This window comes from Camelus ferus, chromosome 10 (genome assembly GCF_009834535.1).
Source record: "Camelus ferus isolate YT-003-E chromosome 10, BCGSAC_Cfer_1.0, whole genome shotgun sequence".
NCBI lineage: Eukaryota > Metazoa > Chordata > Mammalia > Artiodactyla > Camelidae > Camelus > Camelus ferus.
The window spans coordinates 16,543,914-16,566,216 of NC_045705.1; the positions used below are offsets into that span (position 1 = coordinate 16,543,914).

General features: G+C 32.5%; 1 protein-coding gene across 9 annotated transcripts in view; it reads left to right on the forward strand.

Moving 5' to 3' along the window:
* Window positions 1-22,303, forward strand: part of METTL15 (methyltransferase like 15) — a 469,830-nt gene that overhangs the window by 72,004 nt on the left and 375,523 nt on the right. For all 9 annotated transcript variants that reach the window (XR_004323122.1, XR_004323121.1, XR_004323123.1 and 6 more), the window contains one exon: window positions 8,820-8,956. Coding sequence is in view for 4 of the 9 variants with exons in the window: in XM_014568117.2 (XP_014423603.1) it covers window positions 8,820-8,956 (137 nt within the window). In the remaining 5 variants the exon portion in view is untranslated. The remainder of the gene's footprint in view (window positions 1-8,819; window positions 8,957-22,303) is intronic.

Consider the following 22,303-nt stretch of genomic DNA (forward strand, 5'->3'; position numbering starts at 1 on the left):
TTTTGTGAATTAGAGTTTAAGCTACAAGATGAAATGCTTGCAGAATTTAGGCAGAATGAATCATCATAGTGACACCAATACTCTTCACAAAATGAGAAAGGAGATAAATTTATTGCAATACATGGATTATTTTGTTTGTGGTATGACTTTTATGTTATTTTGAGATTTTTTTCCTTTTATGTAAGCCCATGTAATAGATACAAATAAAACAAAATAAGCGCATAGCAGACAGATACTCAACAGACCTTGACAAGACAATAAATCAAGGGGTTTTGTCGGAAAAAGGTTTGTTCAGAATGTTAGCTGACTATAAGGTTGGTGGCCTTCTATGCTCACAGTTACATGTTCTAATTTATTTTAGGTCTGCCAATGCATCAGTGTCTTGCCTGTCAAGAGATTAGACAGAAAACCTAAGTAAAGCCTGAGAGAAGTCACTGATAGTCTTGAGTGATTTAAGTACACATGATAGAACAGTATCTCCTTAGCAATTATAACCATTTCAGTGGCATTATAGAGCAGATCACTCTTTCTAGTGAATTTTTGTAGTCATAATGTCCATTATATATCACATATCATGATATATCATATCATATCCAAATAACTAGCTCTTCTCTGTTAACATTTGTCTCATTAGTTACATCAAAGGAGTTCTGCTGTTGCTTTTGGTAAAAGTATGCCAGGTACACTGTATTTGGGGCACAATATTCCCAAAGGCTGCATAGTGTATATCTATATAATGAAAATTATTTATCTTACTTTTTTTCTGCATGTATTAATATTTTTTATTAGGATGAGCTTTTAAAAATACACTTAGAATTGAATGTTCTTTAAATACTTTTGGAAACCAAACTTCTTGCTCCCTCTGTGAATTAATGCTACTATAATTGACCCTATTACATTTGTGGATTTTATTTTTTATTATTCACTTTACAATCTCTGTTTGGCAGTGTCCCTCACTTCACTGTTTCAAGTTTACTGCAAAGAGTTATTCTATTCCCATTTGAAATTCTTAAACCTCTTTATCCTATCAAGCTGCCTGTGTCTTCATATATTTTTCAGTTTTCTCTCTTCTGGATTAAGAAGTTATTCCTTGGCCTCTCTAACACTAACTGGGAGGTGGCAGGGTATGCTTAACTTATTTCTGCCTCTGTCTCTAATTGTACCAGCAATTCATGCTTTCCTAAGAAAGTGGCTCCAATATACTTATCTGTAAAGTGGAATTATTTTACCTACCGTACAGGCTGTGGTAAGAATTAAATTAGATCAGGTTTTTAAAGTGTGTGGCATAGTGAGCATTGGCACACAATAATTGCATAATCGTGCCTGTTGTCCTCTTAGTTACCTAGATAGCATGCTTTGTGATCATTTAAACAATTTTTCTCACTTCTCCACACACTACATCTAATTACTATAGTACCTCTATAAAAAAAAACAAAAAAAAGTAGTTAGTAGTACAGTTTCAGGAGACAGAATTGTTCTTAAAATCCGGTTTCACTATTCATTAACTGTGCCTCAGACAACTTATCTGACCCTTTCTAAACCTCCTGTTTCCCCTCTGTAAAATAGTGATAATCATAGTAACTTGGCTCAGAGTGCAGTTTGGACAGTCACATTCAATTAACTAAATGTGTGTGTGTGTGTGTGTATGTGTGTGTATTTATGCCTAGGTATAAAATGAATGAGTAACACAAAAAAAATGTTTAGCACCGTGTTTTGCATAAAATAAACAAGAAATAAATGTACATACATTTGTTACTACTCTCCATTCCTGTTGCCAGTTCAAGGTCTTGTGTTCTCTTACCCGGATTACCTCTGTATTCTCACACCCTAACTTCCATCTGATATTGGCAGTTATATTATTTTTTGTACTTAAAAAAAGAAGTCCTCAAAGCTCTTCAGCGTCTAGTAAATATGGTGCAAATTACTTATCGTGGCCTTTTAGGACTGATGCAGTTTGACTTCACATTACCTTTCCTGTATTACTTCCTGGTTTGTCCATCTTACAGCAGTGTTACTGTGAGGATTAAGACAGGGAACAAATATCACAACAGATAACACACTATCTGGAGCATACATGAAAGCTGTTCATTTTTCCATTTCTGTTTTCTCCCTTTTTCTCCTTTCCACCCTCTTCTTTTTAATAAATCCTGGATTCCAGTCAACCTTACTCTTCCTTATATCTGACATATCCTTTCCTATGTCTTTGCCTTTGTTAAGATCTAATTCTCCTTGTTCTTATTTATTTATGTAGCAGCTATTTGTTGATTATATTTCATGTGTTACTGTTTGGCACCAGGGACACAAATATCTGGGGCATCTTTCAGAGGTTATTCTAGAAAGAAGGAACAGTATATTGAAGATACTAAGACCTCCAGGCTGAAAGCTACATGAGAGTAAGACCCATGCCTATTTTGGCCTGCTACTGTACTTTCAACTCTTGGAATAGTTGGAATACAGCTAAAGATGTATTGGATTCTCTTAACTGTTTGAGAATAAAATTTGAGAGACATGGAAAGGCAAAGGGAGAGGAGGCATAAGACAGCTTGTTATGCTTGATAATTATATGTACTCCTGTATGGCTAGAGAATACATTGTGAAGTTCATGTCTGGGAGTAGTGGGATAACGTTGGAAAGAAATGTAAAGGCCAGAATATGAAGACTAGTGTCCATTTTTCCCAGAAGTTTGGACTCTTATCGTGTAGTTGTGGAGAGCCTGTGATGAAGTTTAAATAAGAATGTCACATGCTACAATTTTATTTTAGAAAGGATATCCTGTTAACAGTGTAGCAAGAAGAATTAGAATTGAGATTAGAGGCATGGATATGAGTTATTATGAGCAATAATAAAGCAAAGAAATATGGGGGCCTGAGTTAAAAAATAGGAGTGGAAAGATTTAAGAGATAATTTTTATGGAAAATCAACAGGACTTGGTATCTAATTTGATTTGGAGAATATGGAGAGTGAGAAGAAAGTGTGAGTAATTAAAATTAATATGTTTTTTTACTCCTGGTAAAATGTTTTATATATATATATATATGCACGCACACACACACACACACACACACACACACACACACACACTTCTTATATTGTTGATTTCTCTTTACTAGTTGTTACTTCTGTACATGTCTAAATTCTCTTACCAAACTGGAAGGCCCATAAGTTATTATCTTTGTATTACCTCATATGGCCTTATCTTACTGAATGTTCAGTAAATATACAGATTATTAATTAATGCCGTGCATTTTAATTCATTTACCTCCTGAAAAAAATCTAGAAAGTTAAGTACATGCCTGAGACATTTTAGTATTTCAAAATGAAACCAGTTAGAAATAGGTGATTTAACTAAAATTTTTTCAGAAGACTAATTCTAAAAACTTAGAATTAGTAATTGCCAGAAAGGAAAATATTCATAGGAAGAAATTTTAAAGTGAAATCAGGTCATATTGTTTCCAAATTCAGATAAGAACTTACTTAAAAAATTTGCACAGATTGGAAATGACTAATCAACATTAGTTAAACAAAATTGGAAGATCTGCCCTTGAACTTCATGGCTAAAAATGTTTTCATGTCCAATTTTAACAGCGTTGTTCCAGTGTGAAAATTTCAATGATTAGAAGTCTTAGATTGGGGAAAAAATCAATTAAGTAACTATTTATGCAGGATGATCTTGGGCAAATCCCTTGATTCCTGTCAGTCTTCCCCCTTCAAAGAGCAGCCTTAGCTGTCTTAAAGGATATCACTTTTGAGAGATATGAAAGGGTAATGCTAGATAGAGTCTAGAAAAAGCAGTATGTAACGATGGAATTAAACTTGGGTTATTTCTGTGGGTACTTCTAGGTTTAATCATCCATGAGTCTATGATTTTAAGTTAATTTTTTTGTTTTTAATTTCAAGATCAATTTGAAAACTAACTTAAGAAGTGAGTCTTCACCAGTTGTTACACATAGTGGACAGACATTTTTTTCTAGCCCACATATAAAACATAATTGTCTTTGGAATTTAATTCAACAGATTTATCATCATAAAGTCTTAAGAAAATTAAAATGGTAGAACAGTGACTGCTTTTAGCTGTGTTAGAGGCTTAAGGTGCAGAGTTCCCACTTGTATCTATCTTTGTAACAAGAAAAAAATACATTTTCAAAGAATAATTGGGTTTTTCTTTTCAGTGTGATTATTATGGGGGAGTATTATGAGTTGAAGTGGAAGGAGCAGAGATCTGGGTTTTAATATTAGCTTTGCCCTCAACTAGTTACCTCCTACCCTCTTTCACCCTATGTCTCCTAATAAGTGAAATGAGGAGGTGGCATAGTCTGTTATATCCCTCCGAGCTCTGAAAGTCTGTATCTGTATCCTGTCCATATCAGATCCACAGCCATAGCTCAACTTTTCAAGTGTGACTCATCTTGGGGAAAAGTAGAATCTAATCCTTTCTATGATATTTAGAAGACCATGGGGATAAAATGTCATTTAGTTGTTTTGATTAAAAGAGCTAACCTAAAATAAGAGATGTTCATCTTCTTATTTCAAATGTAAAGGAGACTGATCAGCAAATAAAAACATGATGCTATAGATTTATATAATTACAGATCATTATTAATGTTCTGAAAAAGTTCTCTTCACTAATGACAGTTAGTGATATTAGGAATACATTGATATTGAATGACTTTAAAGTTGGGCATCTTATGACTATTTTATGTGATCTTATCATAATGAGTCTTATATGTTGAGGAGTATTTCTGAATTCATATGCACAAATGAGTGTTGCTGTCTTTATCGTAGTTCCATTGGGAGACTGAGCTCATTTTTTGTATCACATCATTAAATATATACTTAACACCTACTACCATATTAAACTGGAGGCAAAGTTGGAGAATTGTGATGAATTTTCTTCCTCAAATGATAGGATTTTTTTTCCCTTTAAATCCCTTTCATTTTGATTCTGATCCCCAGTGTCCCTGTGCTGAGAAATCATCAATTCACTTATCCCCCAGACCCCACACACCATCCAGAGCTATGCAGAGGCCCTGCATCTTCTTACTCACCTCATGCCACACTTAGTTACCCTAAGATGCCTTTTGTTTTAACCTGCTTAGACCCTCTACGACCAAAGGTTCTACTTCTGTATTACAGAGAGGATGGAAATCTCTGGTAGCACTGGGAATCCCATGATTGAGCGTCCATCCTCCTTTAGTTCATCATCTAGCCAGCTGTTCTGAGATCTTATCACCTGTCAGTCACTTCACTGGTCCTACACCTTTCTGGAATTTGTTCATGTTTTCCTTCTCTCTTTTACCCAATTTCAAAGAAATCTCTCTTTTCCTTAAAGACACCACCTACCCAGAGTAACTAGCATTCTCTCTTTCTGAACTTTGTTGTTGTTTTGTAACTAAAAGGTACAAAAGTGATTGTTTTCAAATGACAGGAAAGATAGAAAGTTTTTTTTTCTTTCTTCTATGCAAAAATCCTCAAAGAATATACATTCTAAAGCTCTGAATACCTAGGCAGCTGCTTAAAAGAGAAGAGGAAGAGAGAGACATATATACATATCTCAAGCGTTAACCTGCTGCATAAAGATAAAGAAAGAACTTGGTTTTCAAGAGCCTAAATTCCAATGGGAATGAGTCATCTATAAAACATTAAACTTTTCTTGCATAATTTTTGTAAAGCCATCTCTGCCATGATTCTTTCTTATACCATCCACTTTGTGTTCTTATTTTTTTCTTTCACTCCTTCACTCCCCTCTTCTCTTTCATTTTTTTTTTCAGGAAGAGCACAGAATTCAGAGTTGGTGAGACCTTGTTTAGAATTCTCTTTCCCTCACTTACTAGTAATACGATCTTTTAAGGCACATTATCTCTCTGCACCTGACTTTTCTATTTGTAAAAATGGGGATAATGCCATTTGTTCATATGCTCTTACAGAGCTTTTGTTAGACCAAGTAGGAAAACATTAATGCTTGGAAACCATAAAGCAGTGTGCAAATATAGGCTTTATCGATTTAATGCAGAGGCAGAGTGGTGCCAGAAAGAACACAGGTTTTAGAGCCCAATACACCTATATTCAATTCCTGCCTTTGCCACTTACTAGCTTAGTGTAATCTTAGTTTCTGTGTAGGTAAAATTTACTAACATCTACTCAGTGGTTATAAGGAAGAAATAAGATAATCTTTATAAACCTCTCAGGTAAACAGGGTCATATTTTATCCCCATTTCTTAGACAAAGCATCCGAAGCTCAGAGAATTAAACTGAGTTGGACAGGGTTATACAAGTGATAAGTGAAATTACCAGAAAAATCTCTTCGTATCAAATATGAGTTTGGCTTTTTAAATGAATTATATCAGATAATTTCAAAGAAAGAGTTCCAGATATAGTTGGAGCATAAGCTATACACTTGAATATATGCATAGTTGAGACTCATAAAAGGATTGTTTTGAAACATTCAGATTTATTTATTCTTATGCTTTTGTTAAACAAAAAATTTGTCCAGTTCCTTATTTTATTATCAACTTGTACAAATTAAAAGATGCGCTCTTATGTCAAGTTAAGGACCCAGGAGAAAGGAAGCTGTAATTGGCTCCCTTTCAGTTGCAGTGCTGAGTGACTCACAAGGCCTAGAGGTCTCTTACTATATTCGATGGGCAGTGTATATTAGAATTTAAAAACTGAAAATCGATGGCTCTAATCACCTATTAACCTGGGACATTTGGTGGGGTTCACTTCTAGTTTCATAAGTCCCATTTGTTTCCCACTTTTTGCTTTGTGTTCCACCTGACTGGTAATAATAGATTATTTTTTTCCTATGGAAACTTCCTTGATTGTCAGTACATTTCCAAGGTCATAATCATGATATATAAAAAATAATCATGTAAATTATAAGCATCATCTCATATTTTCCAGAATATTTTTAATAATGAGGATTTTTCTTTTTAAATATTGATTGGGACTTTCCTGGCTTGGGATAAGGTAATCATATGTAAATTATTTTATTTGATATACTCTTAGTTTAAATCCAGGGTTATACAATTGAGGCATAACAAGAAGTTTATAGTTTTGCCTGGCAAAGTTCTTTATTTAAATTAGGCTAAGCCTCTAGCAATTTTAAAACTAAGGTAAGCTATGGTGGAAGATTTTTACCTGTTCATAGATGCATAAAATAAGTGTATAGACCAGGAAAGGAAATTATTTGATCTTGAGAATATACTCCTAACATCCATACAAATAATAAGACTTTAAATGTTGTTTTAAAGTTACTGCTTAAAAAGGTAAAAAAATATGTGTAGCCATAACTTTTGTGCTGACAGTAATAGAAGTGCAAGGTTAAGTTATGCTAACACATTTATGTTAAAAAGCAGTGCTTGTCCATTTTTACCACATTTACATCTCTCCTTTATTTTACATCCCTCCTCTTCTCACTTTTGATCAGAAGATTTTCTCCCATATTATTCTTTGAATAACAGGCTAACTTTTCTGAGGACCTGATCAGAGGATGGACTCAGCATGGTAGCTGTAACAAAAAAATCAAAGCACAATTGTGCCTTGTCTCTGACCATTCTCCCCTGAAATACATTATAACATTCAGAGCAGGGAAATGTTCACATCCATTATAGGAATTTCCTTTGTGCAATGTACACATGAACTTTTTAAAAATTATATGTTTAAATATGTTTAACAGTCTGGCTTATAGTGTGTTATTTGTCATAGTATTCAATGTTATTGGAATAATTGTTTTTATTTTCATCAGAGCAGTAAAGCTTATTGAGAGGGCACATTCAACTAAGAGCATAACTTTGAGGGTTTGTGCTGAGTGTCTTGACTTCCAAACTAGCTACAATCAACTGCTTTGTTCACACATATATTTCTCATGGTCCAGGTCTGGTTTCTTGCTCAAATGTGACCTATTTTTTTTTTAAAATAGTGTGGCCAAATGATATAGCCGAGAAATAGATTCAGATCCAATTAAGTTTATTTTGTATCTAGAGTGATCCAGGCATTTAAATATACATATTCTCAAACATCATATCCTGTTGTCCTGGCAAATCTTTCCCTCTCAAAAGTGTCTCGATTTAGATGAGAAACTGTATGTCACCTTATCAGTTATGTAGGTATTGGGGTATCTTCCAGACTTTCTTTTTCTTTTTAAACTCTGGAGAAGTCTAAAGACACTATAATTTTACGTGACCTTTCCTAAGTTCCATAGCTGCTTAGTGGCAGAGCTAGAATTCACCCCAGGTGTTTTACCTTAAGCCTAGGGCTTTTTCCAGTTCTGATTTGTTAATTTGTCTATTTTTTCAGGTTAGATTTTTAAAGACCTGTCCTGGGACTATTGTTAGGTATAATCTCTCTTGTGCACACACGCTCTAGCTCTCTCTGTATTTTTGAATATCTTTATGTTTAATGTTAAGCATTTATAGAACTTGAGGTAATTCAGCCACACTAATTGTAAACTACCTCCAAATGATGAGAAATTGTTGGAAATATTATTAGCCAGGTGCTTGAAAGCATTATTAAAAAGCTAACAACACAACACTGTGGCCAGTTTGACCTTATGGAGGGAAATATAAATTTCATCTTGAATTGTCCAGCTTGTGCCGGAGATTATCATTTTCTGATACTCTGGCAGATTCTCTTGGATTGATCATTCATAATTGATTCACATCTCATGTATAACAAACCAAACTCTAGGCAAAACAATTGTAATTGTTTTTCTGTTTGCTATCAGCTCTGAATAGGATTATGTGTATCTAGAAATTAAGGTAGCTGGCAAGAGTAAATTTTGTTCATGCTAAGTGGTAATTTTCTTTTTCTTTGTTGGCTAGTTTTTTCTAGATATGACATTTGGTTCAGGAGGACATACAAAAGCCATCTTGCAGAAGGAGTCAGATATTACTCTGTATGCCTTAGACAGAGACCCAGCAGCTTATGCAATAGCTGAACAGCTTTCAAAATTCTATCCGTAAGTAATGCTCTTGTATAATTATTTCATTTTGGTGCTATTACAGAGTTTGGTTTACCATCTTGGAATTTGTCCTCTCTTATTTGATGTGCTTCACTAAGTATTTCTGCCCTTTTTCCTGCAAAATAATTAATGTACATGGTATTTTTAGAACCACTTAAAATAATATTACTACATTTATTCCTTGTGAATTAGTAAATATTAATACAAAAGTGATTTTTGGCTAAAATTTGAAGATGTGTTGAAATCCATCCATGAATAATATTTTGACAAATAACCCATAGTTTAAAAATAATTTTAAGGTATTTTATGAGTTACAGTTACCACAGATTTAGTGGAGTAAATTTGTAAGAATTCTGCAGAAGTAGAACTTTTACAAAATATAAAATATTATCTTCCTGAGTGGTAAAAGCATCTTCCTTTGAAGAAAAAATCCGAATTAGTAAGTTACATCCTTATGCTGTATTGTTTAAAAGTAATCAGCCTGAATAAGAAAAATGTCTTGAAAATTAAGACGATTATTTCCAAATATGTAAAGGGTTATTTTCTGGAATCGGGACTTGTTCTATTCTCTCAAGCTCCAGAGACTGAAATCAACCAAATAGATGAAAATTTTAGAGGTAAATTTTGACTTGATGTGAACTAGAGTTTTTTGCTAGTTGTAACTGTCGAACAATAGAAAGATTTCTTTCATGAAGTAGCAGAACTATAACCATAGAAAGGTTTAATCACAGACTAAAGGTAGAAAGTTGGATTACTAATCTAAGAATAGTTTTTCAGCTTCTCTCAGGTCCCAGACTCTTTGTAAATCTATCAGTGTGATGAATTCTCCCAATAAAAATGTAAATAAACATACCAAGGTTTTTGTTAGCAAGATCACAGGGTTTATGGGGTACCTAAAAACTATTTAACATTAGGTTCTTTTTTTATAAGAAAATATGAGGATGTAGTTTTATGACCTGGTACTAACTTTTTTCTTTAAATCTTTCTGTCATTTTAAGCAGTCCAACTTAGATGCACCTTCTTTAAAAAGATCTTGTACTAGGGCATTCATATTTGTGAAACATCTTAGGAGTTCACTTGATTATGACCTGAACATTTATAGAATGTGTATAAGTCTCCATTATCGTAGAAAAAATTGATTTTTTCTTAGATGTTATTGTTTCTGAAGGCAGTGATTCCCAAGGTCTCTCATTCCTTCAAACACCTTACTTTCTCAAATGGAGCTTATAATTTATCAGTTTTATCAGGTGCAATTTTTTACCTAACAGGAATCTTGAGACTCTGTATTCTCTTTTCAGTTTACACATGTGGAAACTATTAGCTACATATATTAAATGATTTGCTAAAAGACATACATCTCTTAATAGAGACAGATTTATGATGTATTTTACCCATTACCGAATAATCTCATTTTATTAAACTATACTACTTATCTCAAATCTTACTGAGACTTCTTTAGTTCAAAATAATTCTTTTGCCTAATTTAATAAATTAATTAAAGAGTAATGAAATAAATCAATATAAAGCAGGAAGAAGGAGTTAATACAGATAACAGCTCAAATCAAAGAAAATGAAAACAGACAAAGAAAGGATAAAGGATAAAAATATCCCAAGTGATCATTCTTTGAAAAGGACAAAATCCCTTTTCAGCCTGATTGTTAAAGGAAACAGAGAGCAAAAATATAATGATTAAGATTGAGAGAGAAGACCCAGTCATAGACAAGATAAATTATAAGATATTATAACTGCAGTTCTGTGGCAACATATAAAATCTAGATGCAGTGAATTATGTCCTAGCAAAATATAAATTATTAAAATTGACTCAATAATTATAAAACTTCCATAAGTTATTATCATAAAAGAGATTAGAAAGGTAACTAAAGTACATAGAAAAATGCACTATGACCAGATTTGCAATTGTTATTTAGCTCTTAAAGAGTAAGAAAGAATTTACCTGATCATGGTAAATATGGAAAGCTGTTAAAGTTCATTGTATACTGAATCCAGTATCTTTTTAATGTCTAATCCTGCTAGCATGTAAGAAAAAAGAAAAAGTCCAACATCACTGAAGATATAAATGCAAAATTCAAAGTATAATAGCATATCTAATTCACACATTATTTAATTATTTAATTGAAAGAGTGATACCTATGACCTATTAGGATTTTATACAGGAATACAGGAATGGCTCCATATCAGTCAATCAATGGTTGATAAGCATCACAATTATCAACTAGCTATTCTTATTAAAATCTCTAAGTTAAAAGGGAATATAAATAAACTGCTTAAATACACATATCCTATTAACCAAGGGCAAATGGCAATTATTTTCTCAAAAGGTGAAATACTGTAACAATCTAAGTCAAAATCAGGTTGTAAGTATGGATTAACTTCTATAAGTGTTTTAATCAATATTTTGGAAAGTCTAGCAGATGTAATTAAGAAACTAAAACAAAAAGTTAAAATAGTCTCTTTTTTATAATGATTTGACTCAGTACTTAAAAACCCAAAAGGACTTATAAAATTACTAAGATGATACAATAAGATGGTTAGATAAACAAGTAAAATCTACTCAAATAGTATTTACCTAGAAAAGGAAGTGGGAAAAAATATTCCATTCTTAAAAGTACCTAAAACTATATAAATATTTAATAATTTAACAAGAAAGACATAATTCGAAGTAAAGATAATTATATATATATACTCTATATAATTTTATTGAAAGACATACAAGATCTGAACGAAAAAGAAAACATATTTGTTTAGGGGTAAAATGGATTAGAATTATTAAAAAGCCAGTTTTCCACACTTGCATATATGCATTTATTGTACTTCCAGGAAGTGTCTTAATTGATTTCACTTTAACTGATGTGTGTGTGTGTTTTTTAATTTGGATAATATACTCTTGAGTACTTATGGGGGAAGTGACAAGGTCTTTTGAGAAAAAGAAAAAAATGAGAAGAACTTGCCTCACCAGATTTCAGATCATGCTATAAAGTTACCATAATGAAATCAATATGGTATTGGCATAAGACAAGGCAAGTAGATTAGTGGAGGAGAGAATCCAGATATGAATTCTACTATATAAAAGGATTTAGTAGAAGATAAAGATATTTTAATTCATTGAGAAAATAGTGCATTATTAAATAAATGGTGTTGGTATAATGCCTGTCAAACTTGAAGAAAATAAAATGGATCCCTATTATAATTCAGATTCAAAAATAATTTCCAGATAGAGTAAAAATGTATGAAAAATTAAAAATAAAATCCCTATAAGAAAATTGAAGAGATTATGTATATACATATATATACACACAGTCTAAGGGTAGGAAACTGTCTTAGTTGTGATGAGAAATCATAAATCTATAAAAGTAAATAATAGAAATATCTATTTATATAAAAAATTTTAAAATATATGGCAAAAGTAGTATGGTAAAATTTCTAAACAGTTAACTTAGAAAAGAAATATTGGTAGTATAAAAGATAGGAAAAGGATTAATATTATAGAGGAGGAAAAATATCTTTTTTCTCTACCCTTCTAAGTTCTCAGCTGGGATCCCTGATAGAAGACAGATTAACAAGAGAAAAACATATAAATTCAAATTTTACATGACACAGGAGACTTCATAAGGAAATGAGGGCTCAAAGACACAGCTAAACCAGATCATTTTTATATTAGATCTGATGAAGAGTGGAAAGTTATGGAAAATTATGATAGGACAAAGGGTATGAGCTAAGTCACCTAGGGAAAATTTTGCAAGCCCCATTTAATCAGATGCCTCTAGTCTCTTCATTTTCAGAGATAAGAAGGTTTCCTTCTTTTGGGTGTAGGGAGGGCCTCTCTCACAGGCGGGTCTTATGACCTGCTTTAAGGAAAGGTCAGAAAGTTCTTCCTGCATGTGCTGTTTCTCAAATTCCTTCAGTTTAAAAAATATTCAGTATGCCAAGGTACCATATATTTGAGGTAGCTTGTCCTGAACCCCATCAATGTTTATCATATAGGAAGAGTTCTTTCAAAATTGATAAGACAACAAAATCCTATATGAAAAATGGGTAAAGGATAGAAGGGCCAATCATATAAAGTTAAGGTATGAAAAGGTGCTTCACATAAGTAGCAGTGAGGAGGGGAATGAAATTAAAATAGTAATGATATAATAATTTATACTTAACAGACTGGAAGGACAATAATTTTGAAAGTGAAGATATGGGAAAAAAGATACTTACCCATTTTTCATGAATCTCTTTTATTATTGAAAAAAATACATAACCTCCTTAGAATCTATCCCATCCAAATAAAAGAATCAGTATATAAGGAAACATTCTTAGACTTACTACAGACTTTGTGTGTGTGTGTATATATATATATAGTTTGTGTATATATATATAATCATGGTGAACTTGAGAAAGAAGAAATTAATGGCAGGAGGAAGTATGGAGAAAGAGAAAACAATGGTTAAAAGAAATAAACCGTGAGATTGTATGATCACATTTCTTCATATGTATGTGAAGTAGAAAATGCCAATTGATGCTATACATTATTTATAAATATCTATGTATACATTTATAAAAATACACGCAAGAAAGAAAAACACAAATTTGGGCTAGGGATTATTGCTGAAGATAATGGATAGATGGATGGATGGTTGGTTAGAAGGATAGACAGATTGATTATCTTCCTAAAAATACATATGTAATTACAACTTGTAGTAAAGTGCACAATAAAGGAAACCTTTTGTCATTTCAATGTGCATATCTTTTGAGGAAATATGGTTCTTTCTTTCTTTCTTTCTTTCATTTATTTATTTATTTTGCTGTTGTCAAAGAGGAGGCTGTGCTTCTCTTGAAAAAAATCTCATGTTCTTCACTCTGTCAAAAGTAAGTCAAAAATAGAAACTAACATTTTCACAGAAAACTAAGCAATTCATAGGAAGGCTGAATTTTAGGCTAACTGTTTTTAGCTCTTTCAGAAAAGATGACAGGTCAGATCACCTGTTGTTTGAAAACTGAAACTTTTTTCCATTGCCTCTGAAGACTGTACAAGAGGAAACACATTAAATTAGAGCAGTGGGGTGTTGGCTGACTTTTCACCACAGTGTAAGATGGATGTTGGAAGACAATTTTTTAAAACAATTTTTTTCTGAATTTAGGAATAATATGTGCTCTGTATACTAAGTTTAGAGAATATAGACATGTATAAAGAAAAAATGAAAATCATAATTGAGTCCATCATTTGACTGTAAGTTTAGACAGATTATAAAATATAATAATCTATTACTTTCAACAGTTTATAAAAGTAGATAAGCTTATTGGGACAAACTTATGCAGAAAACTATGAAGAAAAAAATTAAACTCACTTAGTAATTACCACCTTAGTAATAATGATTTTGTATATTTCCTTCTTTTTAATTATTGATATTTCCTTATATTGTGTATGCTATTTCTTGCTTGAACTTTTTGAGTATTTTTGCTTTTTATACTTCTGAAATGTTGGAATATCTTGGCCAAGTTTAGAAAACCATTCTGATCAATTATATTAAATATATAATTAGTTTAGAAGGAATTGGTATCTTTAGTCTATATCTCAATCCAGAAGCATGATATATCTTTCGATTGATTACAGCATTTTGTTTCTTATTAATGTTTTTTCTTAATTAAAATGATAAAATATTGAAAAGCACTGAGAAGAAAATTAAAATAATTTATAATTTCACTACCAATATTAACAGTTTGGAATATTTTCCTTCTAAGTTTTTTGGTTATATATGCTTTCATACATATATACTTTTATAGCTTACAATATTTGATTCTACTTATACATTATCAGCACATTCGTATTTAATTAAATTACCTTAAAGAATAACTTTATTGGTGTAGAATATTTCCTTAATGTAATTATAACTTACATTTTTAGAATTCTAATTCTAATATAGCCTTATCCATATCCATATCGCTACTATTTAATTCTTACTATTATTTTAGATGTACTTCCTATAAACAAGAAATACCAGATATACTTTATGTAAACAAATCTGAGTATGTTTTCTGTAAAGGATAATTAAGTCAGATATGCTTGCTCTTTCTATGTTATCTTGCTTTATATTTTCTAGAAATTTTCTTTGTTATTTAAAATTTCTTTTGTCCATTTTACATGTATATGTATTTGTTTTTTACTTTTCTCTAGTGATTTGGATGACTTTTTAAATTTTTTAATTTACTACTGGCTGATGTTAGTGTTAAATTTTAAGATTAAAAGTATTTAAACTTTTTTTGTTAAATATGCAGAAAAAAATATTTATTGTTTAACAACCACATGTAAAGTGAAAGTGTAATACTCTCATTTTTATTTCCCTTTCCTTTCTCACCCTCCTTCCTGCCTTTTAAAATATTATTTTGGATTTTAAACATTAATATCTACTGTTATGATAATTATTACTTAGCATTTGCATTGTTTATAACAGTCATGTCTAAAATAGTTATTTTACTTAAGTTGATTGAATTTGTTTCAATGCACTCCACTAGCCTTTTTATAATACTATAAACCCCATTTTTGGTTATTTATGTAGGCTCATTTCTCACCCAGTCGATTACATGTCGTTTTTCTATAAATATGCAAAAGAAAAGCATCTGTGCCTCTGTCTACCTGGGACTGTGTTACTAATGCTTTTTCATATGGGCAACAACTGATTTAGTGTAATATTCTGGGAGTTGTATAGATATTACTCTTTTTTTTCTAACATGTAGTGTTGTGGAGAAGTCAGGTCAACCCACTGTATTTTTTCCTTTCCTGGGTAATCTGCTTCTCACTTCTTTCCATTATCAGGCTGGATGCTTACTAGATATATTTCTTTGAATATTTTTGATATTCATAAATTTCACCAAGAAATATTACTAATTGGTCTCTTTTTATTATTTTTCCATATACTGTGTGAGTAATTTTGGTCTATTGATCAAGTCTTTTCTCCACAAAGAAGTTTTTGTGTTAGTTACTCCCCCGCTACTCTATTTTCTGTTTTTTAACCTGTGAGCACTTTTTCTTTGTTGATTGGAGTATTATCTGCCCCACACGTCCTTTATTTCTTTTTAGTGTTTTCCACTACTTTTGCTTTGCCTCAGTATTATAGGAATCTCTTCAAAGTTATTCTGTATGTTACAGATTTGATTTTCTACACTGTGACTTACGGTTTTTACTGCCTCTTAAGTTTTAATTCAACTATTGGAAGTTTTCTTTCCCTGTAACCTTACTTAATTCATCATGTTATTTTCTGTCAATTCCTTTTTATTTCCTCTTGTTCTATCATCTTGTTTTAATGTTTTATTTTATAGTCATCAGACCTGTCTTGAGATTTATGAAATCCAAAGTATACGCATTCTAAACTTTTAGTGTGTGTGTAATAAATCCTTTCAAAAGTATGCTTTTGCTCTGTATCTTGAGTACAGAGTTCTCCTTCTGTCTTCCAGAATCTCTTCATACACCCATCTTGGTTGTATATTTATTTATGTGTGTAGTTTTTACTGTTTGGGTAGATTCTCCTTTGAGATACTCATTGCTCAGTCATGTGGGCCTAGAATCTTCACTTCAGATTTTAAGCTAGAAAATTACTTGAGGTACATTGTCTCTTATTGCAAAAATTTTAGCATTTGGGATTCCTTTTCTAGGATCTGCCAATGGAAAGAGAGTTCTATTTTCTTTTTCTAACTGGAGAATTCAGTTCATAGAAGCTACTATTAACATAATGTATTACTTCTTGGCTCTTCTAGACTTCTCATACTAGAGAGATTCTTCATATCCAGGGCACGTTTTTACAGCACTTACCCACTTCTGCCCTCACATTATATAATTATGATCCCTAAATAGATCAAATGATACAGGTATTTGTGGCTGGATATGAAGAGGTGATGGGATAAAATGGCCCCAGCATCTTCAGAGTATTCATATCTACACAGTTTAAATGATTCCTTCAAGTGCTCTCTTGTGTCTCTGAGCCAATGACTGTGAATGGAACAATCTTAACCTTTTAACTAACTAGCTTCACTCCCTTTAACCAAGATTTAATCTTATCTTTGGTAAGAAGAGGTATTTTTCCTGTATTCTGTCATCCATGAGGAACATTAAGTTATTAATACTATTTGAACTTCCACTGTTTTGCTTTTTTAAAGAGAAAATAAGTATCAGTAGCTGGCCTCCATCTTTTCTATTACAGTTTGTCCATGGTCATTAACTTGGAGATTTATAAGTACATTTACCTATATAATATGATCTATTCTAAATTACACATATATGTGATCCGTTCCAAGTTGTGCAGTCTGTTCTCTAGTGCTTGAATTTTACCATTTACCTTCTCTTTCTTTTCAGCCACTATTTATTATTTTTATTTTAATTCACACAGGAAGCCTGGGTAAAGGCAAATCTAGACCTCATTTCTTCAGGCTTGTGGCTTGTGTTCTTTCTACCACACTAAAAAAAGAAAAAAAAATACATATATATATACATAAATAAGTAAAATAGCAATTTAGTCACATTCTCTAGCAGAGCCAGGACTAAAACCCAGGCATTTTGTCTCTAGGACCAATGTGAAAATCATGTAAAGGAATACACTATCTTAAATAGCCCTATCTCGTTAAAATTTAGACTGCAAGGATAAGATATAAAACATAGCTGTTCTTAATCTTACTAACCCATAGGAGGTCAGTTCTGCGATGTATCATCAAAGTGAAAGAATTTTTATAAATATAATAAACAAGCATGAAAAAAAGAAAACTTGGAAAAATTAACCAGATATTTTTAAATGATTCAAGATGTCACTTTTTCACTCTTTTTGATAATAAAAACATCACTAGAACAGGATATTGTATTTTGCCCCACTGATTACTATTAAATATAACTTTTGTACCAGGGATATCAATCTTGCAAAATGAAGGTGTTTGGAGCGGAGGTCGGTGGTTGAAAGTACTTGGCTCTCTGGTTTGCTAAACACTTAGTTCCAAGGCTTTAGAAAACATGTGTCGTACTAAGCAGTTTTCAGGAAGTCTGACAGTTCTAGTGGTTCTAAGGGGATTAGGACATACAGTCTGCGCCTTCACAGAGTTTACAATGAAGCAAAAATAGATAGCAAACAGATACTTTCACTATTTATTATTTAAATGCAGTTGTGATTATGGCTAAGAATGAATACAGTAAGTTTTAAGAGCAAATATGAGTATAGTATGTTTTAAGAGCAGTATGTTCTAATTTAGTTTAGAGCATCTGGAAAGACTACCTGAGTATGTGAATTCAAGTCAGAACTGCAAGACTAATGACTAATAGCTAGGTAAAGAGGAAGGGACGGTAGAGCGAGGGGGAGCACTTTTAGTAGTGAGAACAGTATTTAAAGATCTTCAGCAGGAAAGAGAATGTCATATTGAAGGGACTATAAAATGAGCAGTGTGAAGGGTTGATAGAGGGAGAGGAAGAGTGGCTAGGACTAGATCATACAGGACCTTGTTAAAGATTTTTGATGTTATCTTAAGAGCAATGGGAAGGCACCAGTGTTTGAAACAGGAAACTGACACATTTGCATTTTTAAGGGATTATTCTGCCCACTACATGAAGAATGGGTTGGAGGAGAGTAAAACTGGAAAGGATTCAATAAGATTGTTTAGAAGGCTAGGAATTGCCACTCTACCTAAAAGCTGATGGTGATTGGGCCTTGAAGATTTTATTTTCCTGATCATCCTATTAGAATTTCTACTTTGCTTTAATGGTCCCTAGCTTCCTATTTTAATAGCATTCTAAAAGATTAAAATAATTCATTCCAAAGTAAAATTATGTTGCATGTTTATAGGTGAAATTGAAGTTAGTATTGTGACACTAAATTTTAAAAGAACCTTCAAGAATTCCTGACTCGGTCAGTATAAAGAAGACAAGGAATAAGTACATTGAATTCTGCCATTTTCCTGATTCCTGCAGAGTGTTTGAATTCTTACAGATGACTTTCAGTAATTTCCATTTCTCTAGAATCTACTCCACCTCTTCTTGTCTCTCTCTGGGAGAATGGCACCAACTGAGAAACATATATACATTCATTCATCCAGTGAATGAGTCCAGGCACTAGTCTTACTTAACTGTTTCCTTTCCGTCATCTCTTGTGTGTAATCAACAGTAAGGGCCTTTTAGCTCTCCCTCAAGTCTTGGCAGCTTTAATATTTGACCTTTCTTTTCCTTCTTTACTCTGAAGCTAGACTGCTTCTTTTATTTTAATACCAGCTATGATTCACTCACTGTAAAACTTTACTTGGATAAATTGCTTAACCTCTCTGTTTCTCAGTTTCCTCATCTCTAAGATGAGGATAATAATAGTACCTGTTTCCTAGGAATGTTTTGGAAATTAGCTTTAGAACACTGTTATGTCCTTTTAGTGAGTCATGAAATCATTGTATTGGGCCTTGATCAGCATTTTATAGAATGGAAAGGAATAGAAGAGGAAATATCCTATTGCATAACATGAAGTTAAATTAAGTTTTGTTTTCAATGAAATAATATGTATACATACATATACACACACATATATATATTGTATTTTTGTGTATGGGATTTCAGTTAAACCATTTTTGTCTATGTATCTTGATCAAAATTTCTTGAAAATTGGCTGTCCAAATGGCTACATTCCACGTTTGTTCACATTGTTTACTAAATGTTCATTGAAGACAGAAATTTCATCTAGTGTATATTCATATCCCTAGAACCCAGTTCTATGGTTGGAATGTATGTGGAAATTAACAAGTGTTTGTTTATGGTTCAAACAAAACAGAAACCAGTGGTGTGGATGACAGTTACGCTTTCTAGGATCCTGTTGCCTGGAAACCCTAATTTGTGTAGAGAATTAGAACCCCCTGAAAATTGCTATCTCTTAACCTGTACTTTGCCTAACTGTCTTGCAATGAATGAAGTAGAATGTAAAATAGATACACTGACTCTGAAGAAAGGAAATATGGTTGGGTACTGGAATAGAAGTAAAAATAAAGTAAGAGATAAAGGCCTAATATCTGTAATCAAAACATATACAGTGTATGAGACAGAGAATAATTGAACTTTTCTCCTGACTTGGGATTATAATAGTACCTTAGGAAAGGATGATGAATAGGCTTAAAATGGTTCCTTATCCCATGTTTACCAAATGAACTGCTTTTCTCAATTTCTAAGTCTCCTGAATTCTTACCAGGTGTGCTGAATAGTCTCCTCTCTCTGCCCGTGTCCACACTGATCCTGGGAAGATGACTTTTATGGTTTTATCAACAGGCTTCCTTGTCTTCTGGCTTCTGGTTGGGTTCAGCAAATGCGACACACTGGCGGGAAATCAGAGGGCAGAGGAGAAGAGTTCAGAGTGTGTCTTAGCAGTGGCCAATTCCTCTTCAAATTCATTGTCCATAGTCTCTCCTACTACATGCATCTCTGGCTCTTTGGGGCTTTGGTCACCACTCCTTGCTCTTGCCTCTTCACCTCTTAGCTTCAGGGTGCTTCTCACATCCTTTTTTGCTGCTCCTTAACCTAGTCATACCTTTGTAAATAGTGTCTTTATTAAATTATTTTTTAGTTACTCTGCTTGAATGTGCATTTTTTTCTTGCCAGAAATTTTACAGACTCACAAGTTCTCTGAACCTTCTTTATCTCTAGTTGGATCCTTCCCCTTTGGATTGATCCAGATCTGACTTGTGACAAATATCCATCTGCATTGTTGGAGAAACAGTCTAGACTTTGGAGTCAAAGTCTTGGTTTGGAGTCTTAATTCTACCTCTTTCTAGCTATAGGATTTTAGATGAGTGACTTAACCTTTCTGAGTTTTTATTATTATCTCTAAAATGAGTTACTGTTAATATGTATCTCATGATATGTTATGAGGATTAAATAATATTATGTAATTAAATTTTTAGCATAAAATTAATAGATATTATCTATAGATGCTTTCTTATAATAATTATTATATAAGATAATATATAATTACACTAATTACTATCATCATTATTCTAAGTCTGGAAAGTGTCAGTGGCATATACCAAATGATGATTGGCATTTATTTCCTGTCTTAACCTGCTTGGTTCCTTAACATGCACATATCAAAACTGATTTAAGAGTTGAGGTATGGGACACTGCATCCAATTTTCCTCACCTTGCACAATGTTCTGGCACCTCCCTTGTGTTACAAGCTTTCTTTCCCATTGTTAGTATAAATACTGAAGACTACATCTGTCAAAGCTCCAAGCACTGCTCCAATGAGCTGTATCCTTGTCTTCCTCCTCCTCACTCCCAGCCCAGACTTAACATTTTATCAGTTTTGATTTATCCATCAATTTTTGGTTTCAGGTCAAAATAACTAATATTTTATGAATGTCATCAACCAATCACAATATGTTTCCTATGTGTCGCCCATTCTTTGGCTCTCTCCTATATCCATATGTTGCTGGCTTCCCAAAAGCTACCTTTTCCACATTAAAGAAGGTTGAAGTTTTTCCAGATTTAAGTTTTAGCTCCTCCTTCTTCTGAAAACTGAAAATTCTGGAAGAGTAATTCTTGAGGTATCTTCATTTTCTGTAGACCTAATTTCTTCTTATATATTACTTAGCTTATTACTGGCATGAGTAGAAAGTCTGCAAGTGTTTATTTCAAATAAACTCTTTGATTTTTGTTTTCTGACAACAGAGACTTAACTATAGACCTGTATAGACCTGTATAATTAACACCTCTATACTCATTCCCAAGTTATGTTGTAGATTTATTTCTTCAGTTAGAATATTTGATTTAAAGTTTACAAAACTGATACATGGAGGTCAACATGTATATTTGAAATGCAAATGATGTTGCATATTATCGTAACTATGAGAATATGAATTACCTCTTCACAAACTTAAGATAATCCATTTTTATTGCCTACGTCATTTGAACATATCCATATGGTACCAGGATAAGAATAGCAACTTGTTCAGCACCAGAATGACTATACCTAGAAAGACTTCATTTTATTTTATCTTGGTAAGCAATACATATTTAGAGTCATATTTTATTACATATGAGAAAATTTTAGTGAAACCCTTTATGTTTGGGCTTCCGAGTTATTAAAAGAATGAAAACAATAGTTGTATTTTCTCTAGTGTCATAAACTAATTAAATCAAAATAAGTGTGCTATAATTACATGTATAATCCTCCTATTCTCTACACCCTCACTTTTGCCTATTATTTAAAGTAAAGCTGAAACAAACAGCTGTTGGATTGGGTTATCTACTTTAGTGTTTTATGCTTGTTTCCTGAGAGAATACAATCTAAGGTTAATGCACAATTCAACATTCATTTTAGTGCCTGCTGTGTGTCGGGA